The 14,017-nt window shown below is 40.5% G+C and overlaps 1 protein-coding gene across 2 annotated transcripts in view; it reads left to right on the top strand.

The window, feature by feature from the left end:
• LOC134535113 (MKI67 FHA domain-interacting nucleolar phosphoprotein-like) overlaps positions 1-11,212 on the top strand; it is a 16,943-nt gene extending 5,731 nt beyond the window's left edge. For both annotated transcript variants that reach the window (XM_063374034.1, XM_063374036.1), the window contains 4 exons: positions 6,152-6,301; positions 6,872-6,980; positions 7,603-7,823; positions 9,552-11,212. In XM_063374034.1, the coding sequence (XP_063230104.1) occupies positions 6,152-6,301; positions 6,872-6,980; positions 7,603-7,823; positions 9,552-10,277 (1,206 nt within the window). In that variant the 3' untranslated portion in view covers positions 10,278-11,212. The remainder of the gene's footprint in view (positions 1-6,151; positions 6,302-6,871; positions 6,981-7,602; positions 7,824-9,551) is intronic.
• The last annotated feature ends 2,805 nt before the right edge of the window (positions 11,213-14,017 follow it).

The following is a 14,017-nucleotide window of genomic DNA, read 5'->3' on the forward strand; positions in this document are numbered from 1 at the left end:
TTGCAAAGGGTTATGTGCTTTTAGAGATGCTTTGCATGCCAGTGTTTATATATGTCTACACAGCAGGATGGGGTATCATACCACCTAGTTACATCGACACTAAATAAGCTTAATTTCTTCTCGTTTGTTAGTACACAGTACATACAGCTTCACATAGGTATAGGCTAGTCTAATGTTGTATATATATGTCTTAGTGACATTTGAGTTCATACTCATACGAGGAATTGTGCAAGCCAACTGATACATAAATACAATACACATTGTACACAGGTAGCTTCACAGGCTACAATAACATCTGTATGGGTGGCATTTCACTTCACCTCAAATACAGCAATATAGCGGGAATTACACTTCCGCATAACCACAGGGTAAATATCTGCATAGGTGGCATTTTACTTCACCTTTACACAGAAACAAGCGGGAATTACACCTCCGCTTAACATTACAAATTACAGTGGCTGCACTACGCCTCACATGGCGTACTAGATCACATAATCACAGTGACATACACTTACTCCTCTGTACAGTTCAGATCCTTGGTCTGAAACTTACACTTAGACTGCTCTCAGCTGTTTATGGTACTACACCTTGTACCATCACGAGGCATTCGCAGCTTAGGTCGGTACTGCTTACATAGTAGTAGGGCTCTTGTATTCCCTTAACTGCGTTATATTATAACGGCCTACTGGTCGGCCTGTTGCTGGCTCTGCTAGTGCATAGCAATTCTCTTGTACTATGTCTGTGATGACATAAGGACCTTCAAATAACAAAAACAATTTCTTGGTTACATGTTCCCAGGCCTTGCTTACCGGAGTTGTTTTCTTCAGTACCTGGTCTCCAATTTTAAATTTTGCTAATTTTGATGCTGGTTTCCTCTTGCGTCTGATGTCAGCTTCTGCTGTCAACTTCCTCTTCACTAGAGCTTCTACCTCTTCTCCTGTAGGTAGTTTTTCCTCTTCATTAGGGGTGTGTTCACATCGGGGTAAATATTTCGGGTTGATCGCCACCGATCTATTCAGGCTCATGGCTTCTCCAGGGGTAACTCCAATAGAACCATGTACAGTATGGTTAATAACGCACTCTACATATGGCAACTTATCTCGCCATGATTGCTGCGAGTTATGGCATAGCGTACGTAAAAGACTCCCTATTGACTTCATGAGTCTTTCCACAGGGTTACTTTGTGGATGCCGTACACTGATGGTTGTAGGTATTGCACCTAATTTCCTGACTCCTGTTTGCCACAAATCACTGGTAAACTGGGTACCTCTGTCTGACAATACCACTTTAGGTAAACCAATTTCTTCAACGAAAGTTTTTAATTTTTGCATAACTGCTTTTGCAGTTGGGTTCACAATTGCATATAATTTGGTGAATTTTGTGAAAACATCTTGCATCACAAAAACATACTTAACACCTCCCTTTGACTGTGGTAGGGGGCCAAATAAATCAACTGATAATAATTCCAATGGTGCTGTTGGAATGATGTACAAACTTGATGAACCCTATTTTCATCATTTTCATTATAGAGAAAGTCCCTTTCACTTTCTCTTAGCATAACAGTGCATATAAATTTATCGTAGCTGATGCAGCTGTAAATTGGAGTTTTGTCGTTATGTACCCCTGAGCCTGAATAGTGGGTTTCTGTTCGGGGCGATCCAACTGAAACCCGTTCTAGTTTAACGTGCCCTGGTTGGCACGTCCACCTGGAACACGTTGTTGTTGTTCTTTGTGGTTCCAATTACTTGGTCCTGCGACGCTGGACACTGCAGCCTTGAACTCGGCTGCTACCGGGTTCACTTCCCCTCTCTGGTAGTATGCAGCTTGATGTCCTGGATGCTGCGCCTGGAATGGTGGTGGAAATGTCGCGTTCTGGTAGCGTTGCTTGTTTCCAGAGAACTGGCTATTATGGGCTTGGCCGCCATGATTCTCTGTCGTCTGGGGGGAATAATGGTGGGGTGGCATTCGGGTTTCTTCGTGCCGGCCCTGGTATCGAGGTTCCTCCGTCTTGCGGTACTTCCTCGCGTACTCTCTCTCGTCTTCAGACGAGGATCTTGGGCGTCGGTCACGGGACTCCCTGGGAGGCCGTACTTCAGGCGAGTAGGAGCGGCGGCGGTTGTCGTTGCGGTCGTCCTTCCTCTTGCGCTGGTACATCTCTTCGTCGCTATGATAGTTCCTCGTATTTGACCACCAGGTCTTCCTCTTGTTGTAGGGGCCTTTGCGTTGGCTCATAGCGTACCGGCCATATGAGCTTTGCTCTCTGCCCTTGGGTTGCCACGTCATAGTGTGGACAGCTGCCTGACGGTTGTCCCTTGGCTTGTTGTCCCTGTTTTGCCAATAGTTATTCAGGGGTGGCTGGCGGTTCTGCTGGGGTACCCTCTCGTGGTCCTCCTTGGGTGCTGGCGTCCTGTCCATTTTCTCCAGCTTGTCGTAGTTCAGGAGCCTCTCTCTGAACTCTGTGACGTCTCGGTACGTCAGGCCGGACAACTGCTTTTGGTAGCGCAGCGGCAACTGAGTGAGTATTGCCGCTACGAACTCCTCGTCCGTCATGGGCAAGTCGAGGTATCTAGTTTTCTCAAACATTGTTGAGAGGTGGGCTTCCAGCGTTGTGCCCTTCCTGGGGTCATACCTCTCAGTATGGAGCTGGGCACGCAGATTGCTCTGAATGCGCAGACTCCAATACTGCTGGCGGAACATGGCCTGGAAGTGATTGTAGCTACTGGTGGTTGCACTCAGCATTTCCCACCAGTAGAAAGCCTGCCCTTTCAACGCACTGTTGAGGCATTTTAGTACCTCAGCCTCGCTGAGATTGAACGTGGCCGCATATTCCTCAAAGCGCTTCAAGAACCGTATAGGGTTCTCGGTAACCCTTCCTGAAAACGTGGGCATGGCCTCTGCCCAATGCTTGGCCGGGTGGTGGATCAGAGTAGCAGGGTCCATACTCGACGTGTTTACAAACGTCCTGCTACTTGGCCGATGAGTGATGGGGGTGACACGTGACGGTTCCTGGGGCAGGTGCTCAGTGTAGCACTCGGTGCCGCCCTGTTGCTTGCTTGTGGTGGGCAGTGTTGGAACAGTAGGTCCATGGCACTCGCTTGCCTGAGCCTGGCCTATACTACCAGCTGATGCAGCTGTAGGGCTCGGTTGGACAGATAGATTTTCAAACCTGTCCCTCAGCGTAGCTGTGGCCACCTCGATGTCACCAAGCCTACTCTCCAGGTGCTGGATGTGCTCACGCACCTCTTCCCTGGCGTTGGCCTGTCCTCGATGCTCGTTGGCCATCATGTTCCTCAGGGACGTGACGTGGGATTCCAACCCATCTACCCTGCTGTTGTATTGGGAGACCTGTTCGGCTATCTGCTGAATCTCCTCATGTTGTTGCAAGAGTCTAACCTCGATGCTGTGCTCGAGATTCCTTAGGCTGGCATTGTTCTGTTCCATGGCAGCATTGGTCTGTTCCAATCCAGCCCTCAACTCAGCCGTGAGATTGATGTTATTTTGCTCTAGTTTTTCAGTGAGAGCAGTGTTGTTTTGCTCTAGTTTTTCAGTGAGAACGGTGTTGTTTTTTTCCAATTTAGAGTCGTTCTGCTTCATCTGAGCATTTGTCTGCAGCAAGATCTGCATCAGTGACTCTAGTGTCACTGGTGGTGGAGTAGGAGTGCTATCCTGGGGTGCAATTGTGTGTAGGACAGTGTCATTTATGTTTTCCTGCTCCATGATTAGGGGAGATGTGAGCCGCCCTAACCTTTCCTCACAGGTGACTACAGGCGAATTCCCTGCAGATGATGAAGGATTCGACTCACTGCTTGAGGTTTGTGCAGTAGCATACTCCTCCCCTACACTTCGTGATCTTTCTCTAAGAAAGTATTTGTTTTGTTCGTCGGCCATAGTGGTGTGCAAGGAAGTAATTGAAAAAAATAATGCGTTACACAAATAGTGCACTTGCACACAGTACTCGGATGGTACAGAATTTACACAAAAAAATTGTTGAGGTGTCCCTTAACCTCAAAATCGGCCCCACCGTATGGGCTCCAAATAAATATGTGCGGGAACCTTCTTAGTTGTTTAGGCCCCACTAGGGTAGCCAATTAAATATGTAGAGCTACTTTCGTGCTGCTTAGTAGGCTCCACACACACACTTAAACGTTGGGCTGAATAAAACTGTGTAATAAATTAGATTTCTTAAATTGTGTGACTCTTCACTGGTAATGTTGACATAAGGTAAGTCACAGTTAGGTGTTATTTGATTGATATGGAACATACATAAATACACACTGGAGTAGGTGGAATTACAAATAACACAACACAACACTGTGAATATTAAATATAGAATTATTTTATTTCCAATGTAAAAACGATTTAAAAGATTTCAATCTTATTAATATATTTAATTATTATTCATATCCAAAACAACAACCTAACTTAACGGTGACATCATAGTAATTCAATAAAAGTTCAATTACCAGGAGTTATGTTGCGCACATTTAAATATTTTCAAAAGTCTTAATTCGGGTTCGTTGACACTACACAGTTTTTAATTAATGTTTTTTTTTTGGGAACTTAAATCAATTTACCTCGGCTAGATAGGTTCAAAATCATCGGCAGAGCTCAGAGCCTCTCATCTATAGGACCACTGAGTCTGTTAATTAATGTGTAAATTCGTAAAATTTATGTCCAAGTATTATTTAAATCCTCTATAAAGTCAATTTAATTCATGAAATCAATGTTAATAATAAGTTTCGGCGACGATGTGACGTAAAAACGGGAGTTTCGTGATTCGTGCATAAGATTAGGGCACAAAAATCTGGGCACTTTTGTTACTCACGTTAATCACTCCTATGATATTTATCTTTTTAGATAAATCCTATTTAAATGTTCTGAACTCCCTAATGGTTCATAATTATCATCCACTATCCGGGATGCCTGATGCTAGATAGCTAATTTTCAGGATTTAAATTCGCCGACGTCACGAAGTTGCCGCTCATTCAGCTGGCCATTGTAGAACTCTCTTTCTTACTAGTTTCCTCAAAAAAACCAGTAAGACTCACTTTTAAATGGTGGCCCGTGATTGGCCAAAAGGACCGTTTCAGTCTCCTAATTTCTTACCGAAAACGTAAACTCCGAACGCAACAATTGCGCGGATAACAAAATTTCACTTAAAATTCAAATACATAAATATTAAAATTAATAATTTACATAATAAAATTACGGCGTTAATTTTACCGTTTACAGTTTTCAAGTCCATTAGTCCTTAGAGGGGTATCAACAATACCTCGTTCAAATAGTCCGGTAAAAATCCAAAGAATCACTTTTCCATAGACATACATAACCAAATATTGCCGTTTCTGAAAATAAATAATATTATACATAGAGCAAACAAAAATAAAATAAATCGTAAATAATAATAAATAATTAAACTGTCAAAACAAACATGTTGCAGTACAATATTTTCAATTACTTAACCTTAGCGGAAGTCATAAAACTTCAGAACGTACATAAAAGTAAAAACTGTTTGAAATGTCTAACTGCCCTGATACTGCGTCGTGTAAAATTTGGTGGGTAATTCACCTTCTTTGGAAGAAAAAAAAGCCAGTACAGTAAACAATTGTAGTTTATTGAATTTAATAAATGTTTTTTAACATTTTGTTAACTTTGTATAATTTTTTTTTGCAAAACTGCCTTACATCGTGTGGCTTGAGTGAAGTATTCAGAGGACACACTTGTGTACCTGCAGTTTCTTTCTGATGTTTGATAACTTATTTAAATCAAGGTATTAAATGCTGCAGGCAGACTTGTGTGCCCTACAGTCTGAGTTAAAACTTCTGTTTTTACTAAATTCATCCTTAAAATATAACCATACTACCTAATAATAATTATCAGTATGTCCTTTTATGATATTCAGTAATACAAAAACACATTTTATTACAAAGTTTTATATATAGCTTGGTCAAAAATGTTGTATTTTGTAAACGTGTAAATAACGTGTTAGGTACAAAAATTCCTCTGCTATGCATTTGGTAAGAAGTCATTTTAGAGTTGAAGAAACGTCTGGGAACGAAGGCAGCATGTTAAAGCAAGTGTTGTCGAGGGGTTACTTGCCGTGCCTGCGTCGAGGCGCGTGCCGTGCGCTGCAGAGCCGTGCTTGTTCCAGAACGACGGCCCGCCGAAGAAGCGGCGCGACGAGCAGAAGGGCGTCGTGTACATCACGCACATCCCGCACGGCTTCTACGAGGAGCAGATGAGGGACTACTTCGGCCAGTTCGGCACGGTCACCAACGTGAAGCTGGCGCGCAGCAACAAGGTGCGTGCGTGTCTGCGTCGGCTCGCAGAGATCAGGCCTCGTCGTTTCACATTTTATATTTATTTTTGGAGTTACACTTTTTTAGGCATGTTATGTTATTGAATTTTTACAATGCACGCATACCATGCAATAAAATATTCTTGGGATGAAAAAAACCTTCATACAAAAAGAAAATATGTACACACACACATACTTTTAAATCTATACTTTAGGGATTAATGTTGCATACTCGTCCATATAATTAAAATGATGATTATTTTATTTATTTATTTTATTTATTTATTTGTAATTGTAATCTTATTTGTGCTGTGTCATGTTAAAAAAAAATAGAATACATATGTAACTTTAAAATTAAAGTTATTAAAAAAATTATATAGGAAGAATGTCTTGGAGTTATCTTTTATCGCTAGTCACAAAATGTAGAGGAAAAAAAACTTAAATTTTTAAGAAAAAATCCAGAATGTTAATTTTTTTTTTATTTGCTTGCGGTAATGTCAAGCAGTAAGGATGTTGCCCGGTGCGAGCAGCTGGTAGTGTCAGGGCGGGTGTTGCTGGAGTGCTGTGTTGCAGACCGGCAAGAGCAAGGGCTTTGCCTTCGTGGAGTTCCAGCACGCGGAGGTGGGGCAGGTGGTGGCAGAGACCATGAACAACTACATCATGTGCAACCGGCTCCTGAAAGGTGCGCTCCCTCCAGTCGTTCTCAAGCGTAACCGTGACCTCTGCAATGCATTTCTCACTCCCTCACAGTCTGCTCGCGGAAATATGCTGGCGTGCTGATGCCCAGCAGTGTGCCTCTTAGAGCTGTGCCGATACGAATCGGCAGAAGCTGATTTCGCTGATTTTTAGTTGAATCTGTGTTTCTGCCTATTCAGGACACACTTGTTAATTTTCGGCCGATTTTATTGAAAAATGAAATTGCCTGTCGTAACCTAAAAATCCACCACTACCTGTTTTACTTTTCGTACTACTAAGTACTTTGAACTCACATTATTTCTTAGCGATGTATGCCAGCCGTACAAGTCAAACTTAAACATCCCATTCTTTAATAATGTTCTTGAATCTAATACATCGTACAAATAAATATATCAACAGCACGGTAAGGTTAGAAAAGGACAAAAACTATGTTTCTGGGCCAACCTATCTTTTCCTGAGTGGTTTTTAAGATAAAAGACCTGTGTTAACTGTGTAAACTATGTATTATTTTAAAAAGAGCTAAATCAGGAGTGTTGTTTTCATCAATCATTTATAAGTTTATTTGCAGTAAATGATTGTAGATGTTCCGGGACTGCTTGTGCTTCCAGCGGAGTTCATCCCCCAGGACAGGATCCGGAAGAGGAAGTTCTGGCGGAGCAACGCCACGGCGCGCAACTACCTGAGGCTGAGGAACCGCAGGAAGGACTCGGCGGCCAAGAACGCGGAGAAGTCTCAGGAGAAGGTGGGGAAGCTGCTGAGGAAGAGGCGTCGCCACGCCGAGGCCGTGCTGGAGAAGCTGAGCGCGCACGGCATCTCCTACAAGCTGAGGGTGCGCTCCCAGACGACACACATCTAACTGCAATATTTCTTTATATTTAGTTTGCAAAATAGTGTAATTTTTATGTAGCCGACACATGGGTAATAAGCAGAACTATAGACTATCTCACGCTAAGATTGCCGTACACAGCTTACGGTGGGAGTTGCTGCCAAATCTCTTTAACACATTTTTAACAAAATTTCAGGAGATGTTTCTTTGGAATTTTGATTGCACAAGAAGCATTTTAAGAACTTCTTTCTTAGTTTATTACAACTCAGATCGGCTCGGCTTAAAGACGACCTGGCTTGCAACACCCATGAAACACTTCAAAAAATAAGAAATAATTTTTTTTTTTTTTTTTTTTTAAATTTAGAAGTTAGGTACAAATTTAGTTTGGCAATCTTTACTGAAGAAAAAGATTTAATGGAACTTTTATAAACATTATTTTCTTAGATCTGCACAAACGAACACATTCCTTTATTACATGATGTTCGCAACAGGTCCTCACAGTTATCTTAGCAACACAAAGAAATTTTTCCTGCTCGAAAAAATAAATGTTAATTTTGATGATGCAAAAAAAAATTTTCTTAATACTCACACACATTTTAAATCTCGCAGATAAGTCCTGAAGTTGCTTGGCACCGACGGTACAAGCCTAGGACGAGAGTGTCCGTGGGATGCTGGCAACATCGTGGCCCGTGTGCCGATGACTGTGGTCGATGAAATTTCAAAACGAGGTTGACTAGTGGCACAGCCCGGACCACAGCTGTAAAGTTCGTTACTTAGTACATATGAGCCATGTTAAACACGACTTCCTCAGACGACATCGAGCAGAGAACTGGCGAGATGACGCCACACAGGGAGGAGGGAGCCACGCGACCTCACTGCCCAATCACAACACTGCTCTCACAGCTCCGCTCATCACAACACTTCCAGACGTCCGTGCCCGCTTTACTGTCTCTCTCTCTTTCTAGTCAACTGATAACTGGCGTGGGTATTGCAAGAGTTCAACTTTCCCAACATAAGAATACGAATACATACAGAAAGAAATTGTGCTTTTTTTTTTTCACTCAAACAACACCAAACATTTGAGAATCATTGTGAAAGCTTCTGATTAACTTCAAATATAAAATACAGATTTTAAAACAAAATTTAAAGGAAATAACACACTGCAAATATGCATTCACACATATAATAACTTGGCAAGAAAAATTAAAACCAGTGAAAGTATAGTTAACTGGGTTTTCTAATCAAAACATCTTAACCAAAATTATTTACAAAAATATTGATAATGATAATATACAAGAAAAAACAATTCACTATAATGTGAAACTATGTAATCAGTTGATTACTCTGAATGAATAAAACATCAATAACATCATATTAACTCCTCAAAAAAATTTTTTAAAAGCTTGGGAGGGCAATGTTACAAGTTATAATATTTGATACCATCATGCTTATAAATTTGTAATAAGTCGCCACTTTTGTTTGCTTTAATTTACAATAATTAACCGTTCTCACTTATTTGTTGAAACATGTTAATATGATAATTGTAATGTGATCTTGAAACACCACTAAGTTGATTCTCCTTGCCACAAGAGCAGTTCAGGGCTGACCAGGTGAATGGGGTTGAGGCTATGCTTGCCATGATTTATGTGGAGACCAAGGAGCTATCATAATTAGCTAAGTATAAGTAGTCACCGAGTGGGCAGCTGTACAGTATTGTAACACTTGTTGCAGGACTTTGATGATCCAGTAACAACACCACTCCCACAACCACCTCAGCCACCTACACCGGTCTTGGAGATAGACGAGAGCGATGACGAAATAGAATTCAAAATACGCCCAGATTTCTCCCTGAAGAGAATTATGAAGAAGTCCAAGAAGACTTCCAGGAAACAGAAGGTTCGTTCCAGCGGGAATGAAGCCGCCGATGAAGAGAACTGCAAGAGCCCAGAGCCGAAGTTGCACTTGATGGATGTGAAGAAAAATCTGTTTGGCAACTCTGAGGTGTTGAGTTTGAGAAAAGGCAGGAGATCACTAGAAGCTGAAGATGTGAACGCAGCATCATCGCCGGTCAGCGCCGGTGACGGAACGACGGTGCATCGAGGAAAGTCGGCGACGAAAGTGGCCGATGACGGTAAACGGAGGAGATTGTCATCAGGAATGCCAACTCCGCCCAGTTCGGCCCGTCTTCGCGAGGAGAGCGCTGTCACGCCGAAGAGCAAGAACAAGTCAGAGAAGTTAGCTTCTCGTCTGCAGAAGAAGTTGAAGAGAAGCCGAGGCTCGCAGCCAAAAGGCGTCAGCCCCAGCGATTCTGCCGGCGACAAGTCGTCGAAGAAGACAGAGCGTGGCAGGAAGAGCACGCTCACCAAAGTGGCCAAGGATGGAAGTCCCAAGAAATTTGCCTCAAAAAAGTTGAGCCTGAAGGGCAAGCTGAAAGGTTTTGCTGAGCTGGGAGTGTAACAGTTGCCTTTGACGAGTCTCACGCAGCTTTGTACATAGACTGTTAGCTTTGTTTGATGTCCAGCAGTTACGTTATGAAGTGGAGCATAGTTCCCTGTTGTAGTTGGTAGTGCAGTCGCTACTGCGTTTGGAAGCGAGGTTGGTGGGTAGTTGATCTGTGATTCCCACAGTAGTGCATGATGGGATTATGTTATTATGTTCCTTAAACACAGGCTCAATTCCCACACATTTATGAGATTTTCAAAAGAAAACTTTAAATAGAATTTATTGGTTGACTGTGGCATACATTTATTAAACTATATGACAAGTCACTGTACAAAAATATTTATTTGGAAAAACAGGCATTAATTGTTTTCAAACCTGTTTGGCTATGTTAGCGAAATCTTGGCAATGCTGCAACCATCATCTGTAACCAACTTCATTTGAAACAGGGTACAAACTTGACAAAGTAGAGGCCTGTCTCCTTGACAACACTGTTGCTAAAATATAATTTTAGTATAACATGGTATCAGAACAAGGCATAGCAAGCAAGATATGTACTGGAATGTTTGTAGTGGTTGAGTGTGTTAAGGCTGGTTATGGTAGTTGGGTGCCGTCTATGTTATTACTTTCTTGCTTTAACAAAAATAACTGTTTGCATTATATGTGGTGGAGAATAGCTAGTGGCTTTCAACTGAGCTCAACACATGCACTTACAAATTCCAAGAAGCAAAAATTGTTAATTTGTTATTGTTTATTTTCTGATTCCTGAAGTGATTGACGCAACATGCTCACCCTCCCTGTACTAGTTGAGTGTTCAGAAGCTGTGTGTTTGTAGCTGCCCCAGCTATGCTCGGCAGGCATCCGCTTGGTTAGCTCGGAACAGAGCTGACGGCCGAGTTGACTAACTTGTATTTGCATTCGAGATTGGAATAAAAAGGACTGAAATTTTTCAATCTTTGACCTTTTATTTAAGACTATATTCAAGTTCCAGATTATTATAATCTTATTATGTATATGCCTAAATTTATAAGCGTTATTGAGCAAGGTCAGAAATCAGCCCCTCAGTAAAGAAGAGTATAAAACTATGGTTACTCAATAGTGTCTGTGAAATACTGTTGTAAATGTGTGTGTTGTCTCTTACCCTGATAGCCAATGAGTGCAGTAGTCTTGTGTTAGCATTGCCCGTGTTAGCATTGCCCAGAGCTGCTGTGTTTATTTTGACTGTCGTTCATAGCTAAGCTGTAAAAATTTTGATGTATGTAAATGTGTATACTTTTTATGTGCTTGTTTTCAAGTGTGGCGTGTCGTACTTACTGGCTCGTAGTTCTACGCGTTTACAGGTTCGGTACTTCTATTTTTTTTTTTTTTTTTATGGTCTTGAACAGGGGTGTAGCCGGGGGGGGGGGGGGGGGGGTGGTGGTGGTTAGGGGTACAAAACCCCCCTTAGCACCAAATCATTAATTAATTAATTTGTTATTCATCACTCAAACAAATTTCATATTAAAATTAATAAAAAATTTTACCTTTAAAATATTTAAATTTATGTACCGAAAACTGCTAAAATAGCACTATTTGACACCTTAAAATCCAAATTTTCCCGGGGGAGGACCCCCCGAACCCCCGCTTTAACACAGGGGGGCCATGCTTCTTAACACCTCCCATACACAAATTCTGGCTACGCCACTGGTCGTGAATGATTGGAATATGCTTTGTATTATATTCAAACGTTAGCAAGTTCTATCATTAGCTATTAAAGAAGCATTTCTCATATTTGTGTACTGGCTTTTTAAAAAAAATGGTTGTAACTATGTATTTCAATTGAAACTACAGAAAAGTTGTTTTAGTGTTGCTAAGAAATATATTTAGGGTTGTGCGAATGTTCGGTATACCGATACCGAAATCGAAATTTTGCTACTTTCATTTTCGATTTCGGTAAGAATTTCATCTGTCGAAGTTCGTTTTTAGCGAAATATTTCGAGCCAAACGAAAGTTCAATAGCTTACCGAAGTTCGTTTGTTCTAGTTGAAAAAGAAATCGTAATTTAATAAAAATGTACAGTATAATACCGGTACAATAACGTTCCTTGTTATAAAGTATATTTCACTTAACAAATTTTTTTTAAGTCCCCGCCAAAAATCGTATCTTCGCCATGCAAAACGGTTTCAGTTTAAAGTATCATTTTCACTATAACGTATAAATTCTACTAGTAGCGTGGCATTACTACAACAAAATTTACTTATACTGGTAAATAAATTTCCAGCTAAATGATTAATGTAGTAGAACAAAGATACACAAATACCAACGCAACGTATTTTCTAACCTCTAAATTCTCAAAACAAAGTTAACAAACAGTTGCACGCACAACCATAGATTATACCGTACGTAGTATGCGACGTGAGCAACACAACACCATTCGATACATCGAAAGACGGAGGTTTGAGAGAAGTATTAATTATTTAGACAAAAGTGTTACGCTACGCTAAAAATACTGTTTGATGTCTGTGCCGGGATTGTTTATTGTTATTGTTGAGGTTATTTTCAGGTTACGTTATTAAGACACCGCATTGTATTTGTGCTACAATATGAATGATCCTGGAGATAAAAAGAAACGAAAGCAATTCACGCTTAAGGAAAAAGTGGATATACTCAGAGAACTAGACACGGGGAAAAAAGCAAGTCGCAGTTGCGAATACATATGGCATTGCGGCTCTCCTGTAGCTATTTTTTTATATATATTTTTCTCTTTGTAAAGATATGTATGCATGTTTTAGTGCTAAGTACAAAAACTTGAGGTACCTGTAAGTACTTAGCACTTAGATTCTACTGTAATGTCTTTATATGATTTGCTTGTTATTACTAATAATGTAATAACATATGCAAATCATATAAAGACATTAATTAGAAAAAAGATTTCCATTAAGATTAATTTACGTGGTGATGAAAAAAACTCACGTTAATGAAAATACGGTAAAATCATAATTTGAACAAACATGGCAGATAAAGTAAACAAAATTCAACCGTGATTACAGTAGGCCTAGGTATCAAAACAAAATCATGCAATATTTGAAAAATTACCTGATTCATTTGCTTTCAAACAGTAGTGTAGGTACTATATTCGTAAAACATACATTCCAGAACTGTTAGTACACTATTTAGTATTAACCGTATACACATAAACAAAGAACGTACCTACTTTTATTCGCGCACAGCCAAACAAAAACATTGTCGTCTGCTTTATTTAAATTTTACATACTCTGACTGGCATATAAAATCCTCATAATATACAGCCAATTAGACAAAAAGGTCAACAAGGCACTGCATGTAATGACCACTTGGCAGCAACCATTTGTTATGTTTTGTTTTGACCATGTCCATTGCCTAGTTTACAGCTTCCTGAGCTAGCCATGTGTGACAGTGGTGCAAGATGGCGGCCGTTCCGCAGTATTCACGTATTTTTTCATCAGTACCATGCACGTGATAAATATATTATCATAGACTGCGATATTACGACTGTAAAGGAAATAGTCTGTGCGCTGAAAGATCTGGATTGATTCTTGAAATTTACGAGTGACATGGGGCTGTGTTGTGTGGTCTAGGGCGGATGTTGATTTTATTAAATAGTAATATTTATATATACATCAAAAGGTACCAAAATGATTTATGTAATAGAATTTATTACTGAAGAGCAAATTTTGGGGCACTTTTTTTTCTTTGTTAATTAAAAAATTTCGCTTAACTTTCGTTAACAATATATTTAT

This window comes from Bacillus rossius, chromosome 8 (genome assembly GCF_032445375.1).
Source record: "Bacillus rossius redtenbacheri isolate Brsri chromosome 8, Brsri_v3, whole genome shotgun sequence".
NCBI lineage: Eukaryota > Metazoa > Arthropoda > Insecta > Phasmatodea > Bacillidae > Bacillus > Bacillus rossius.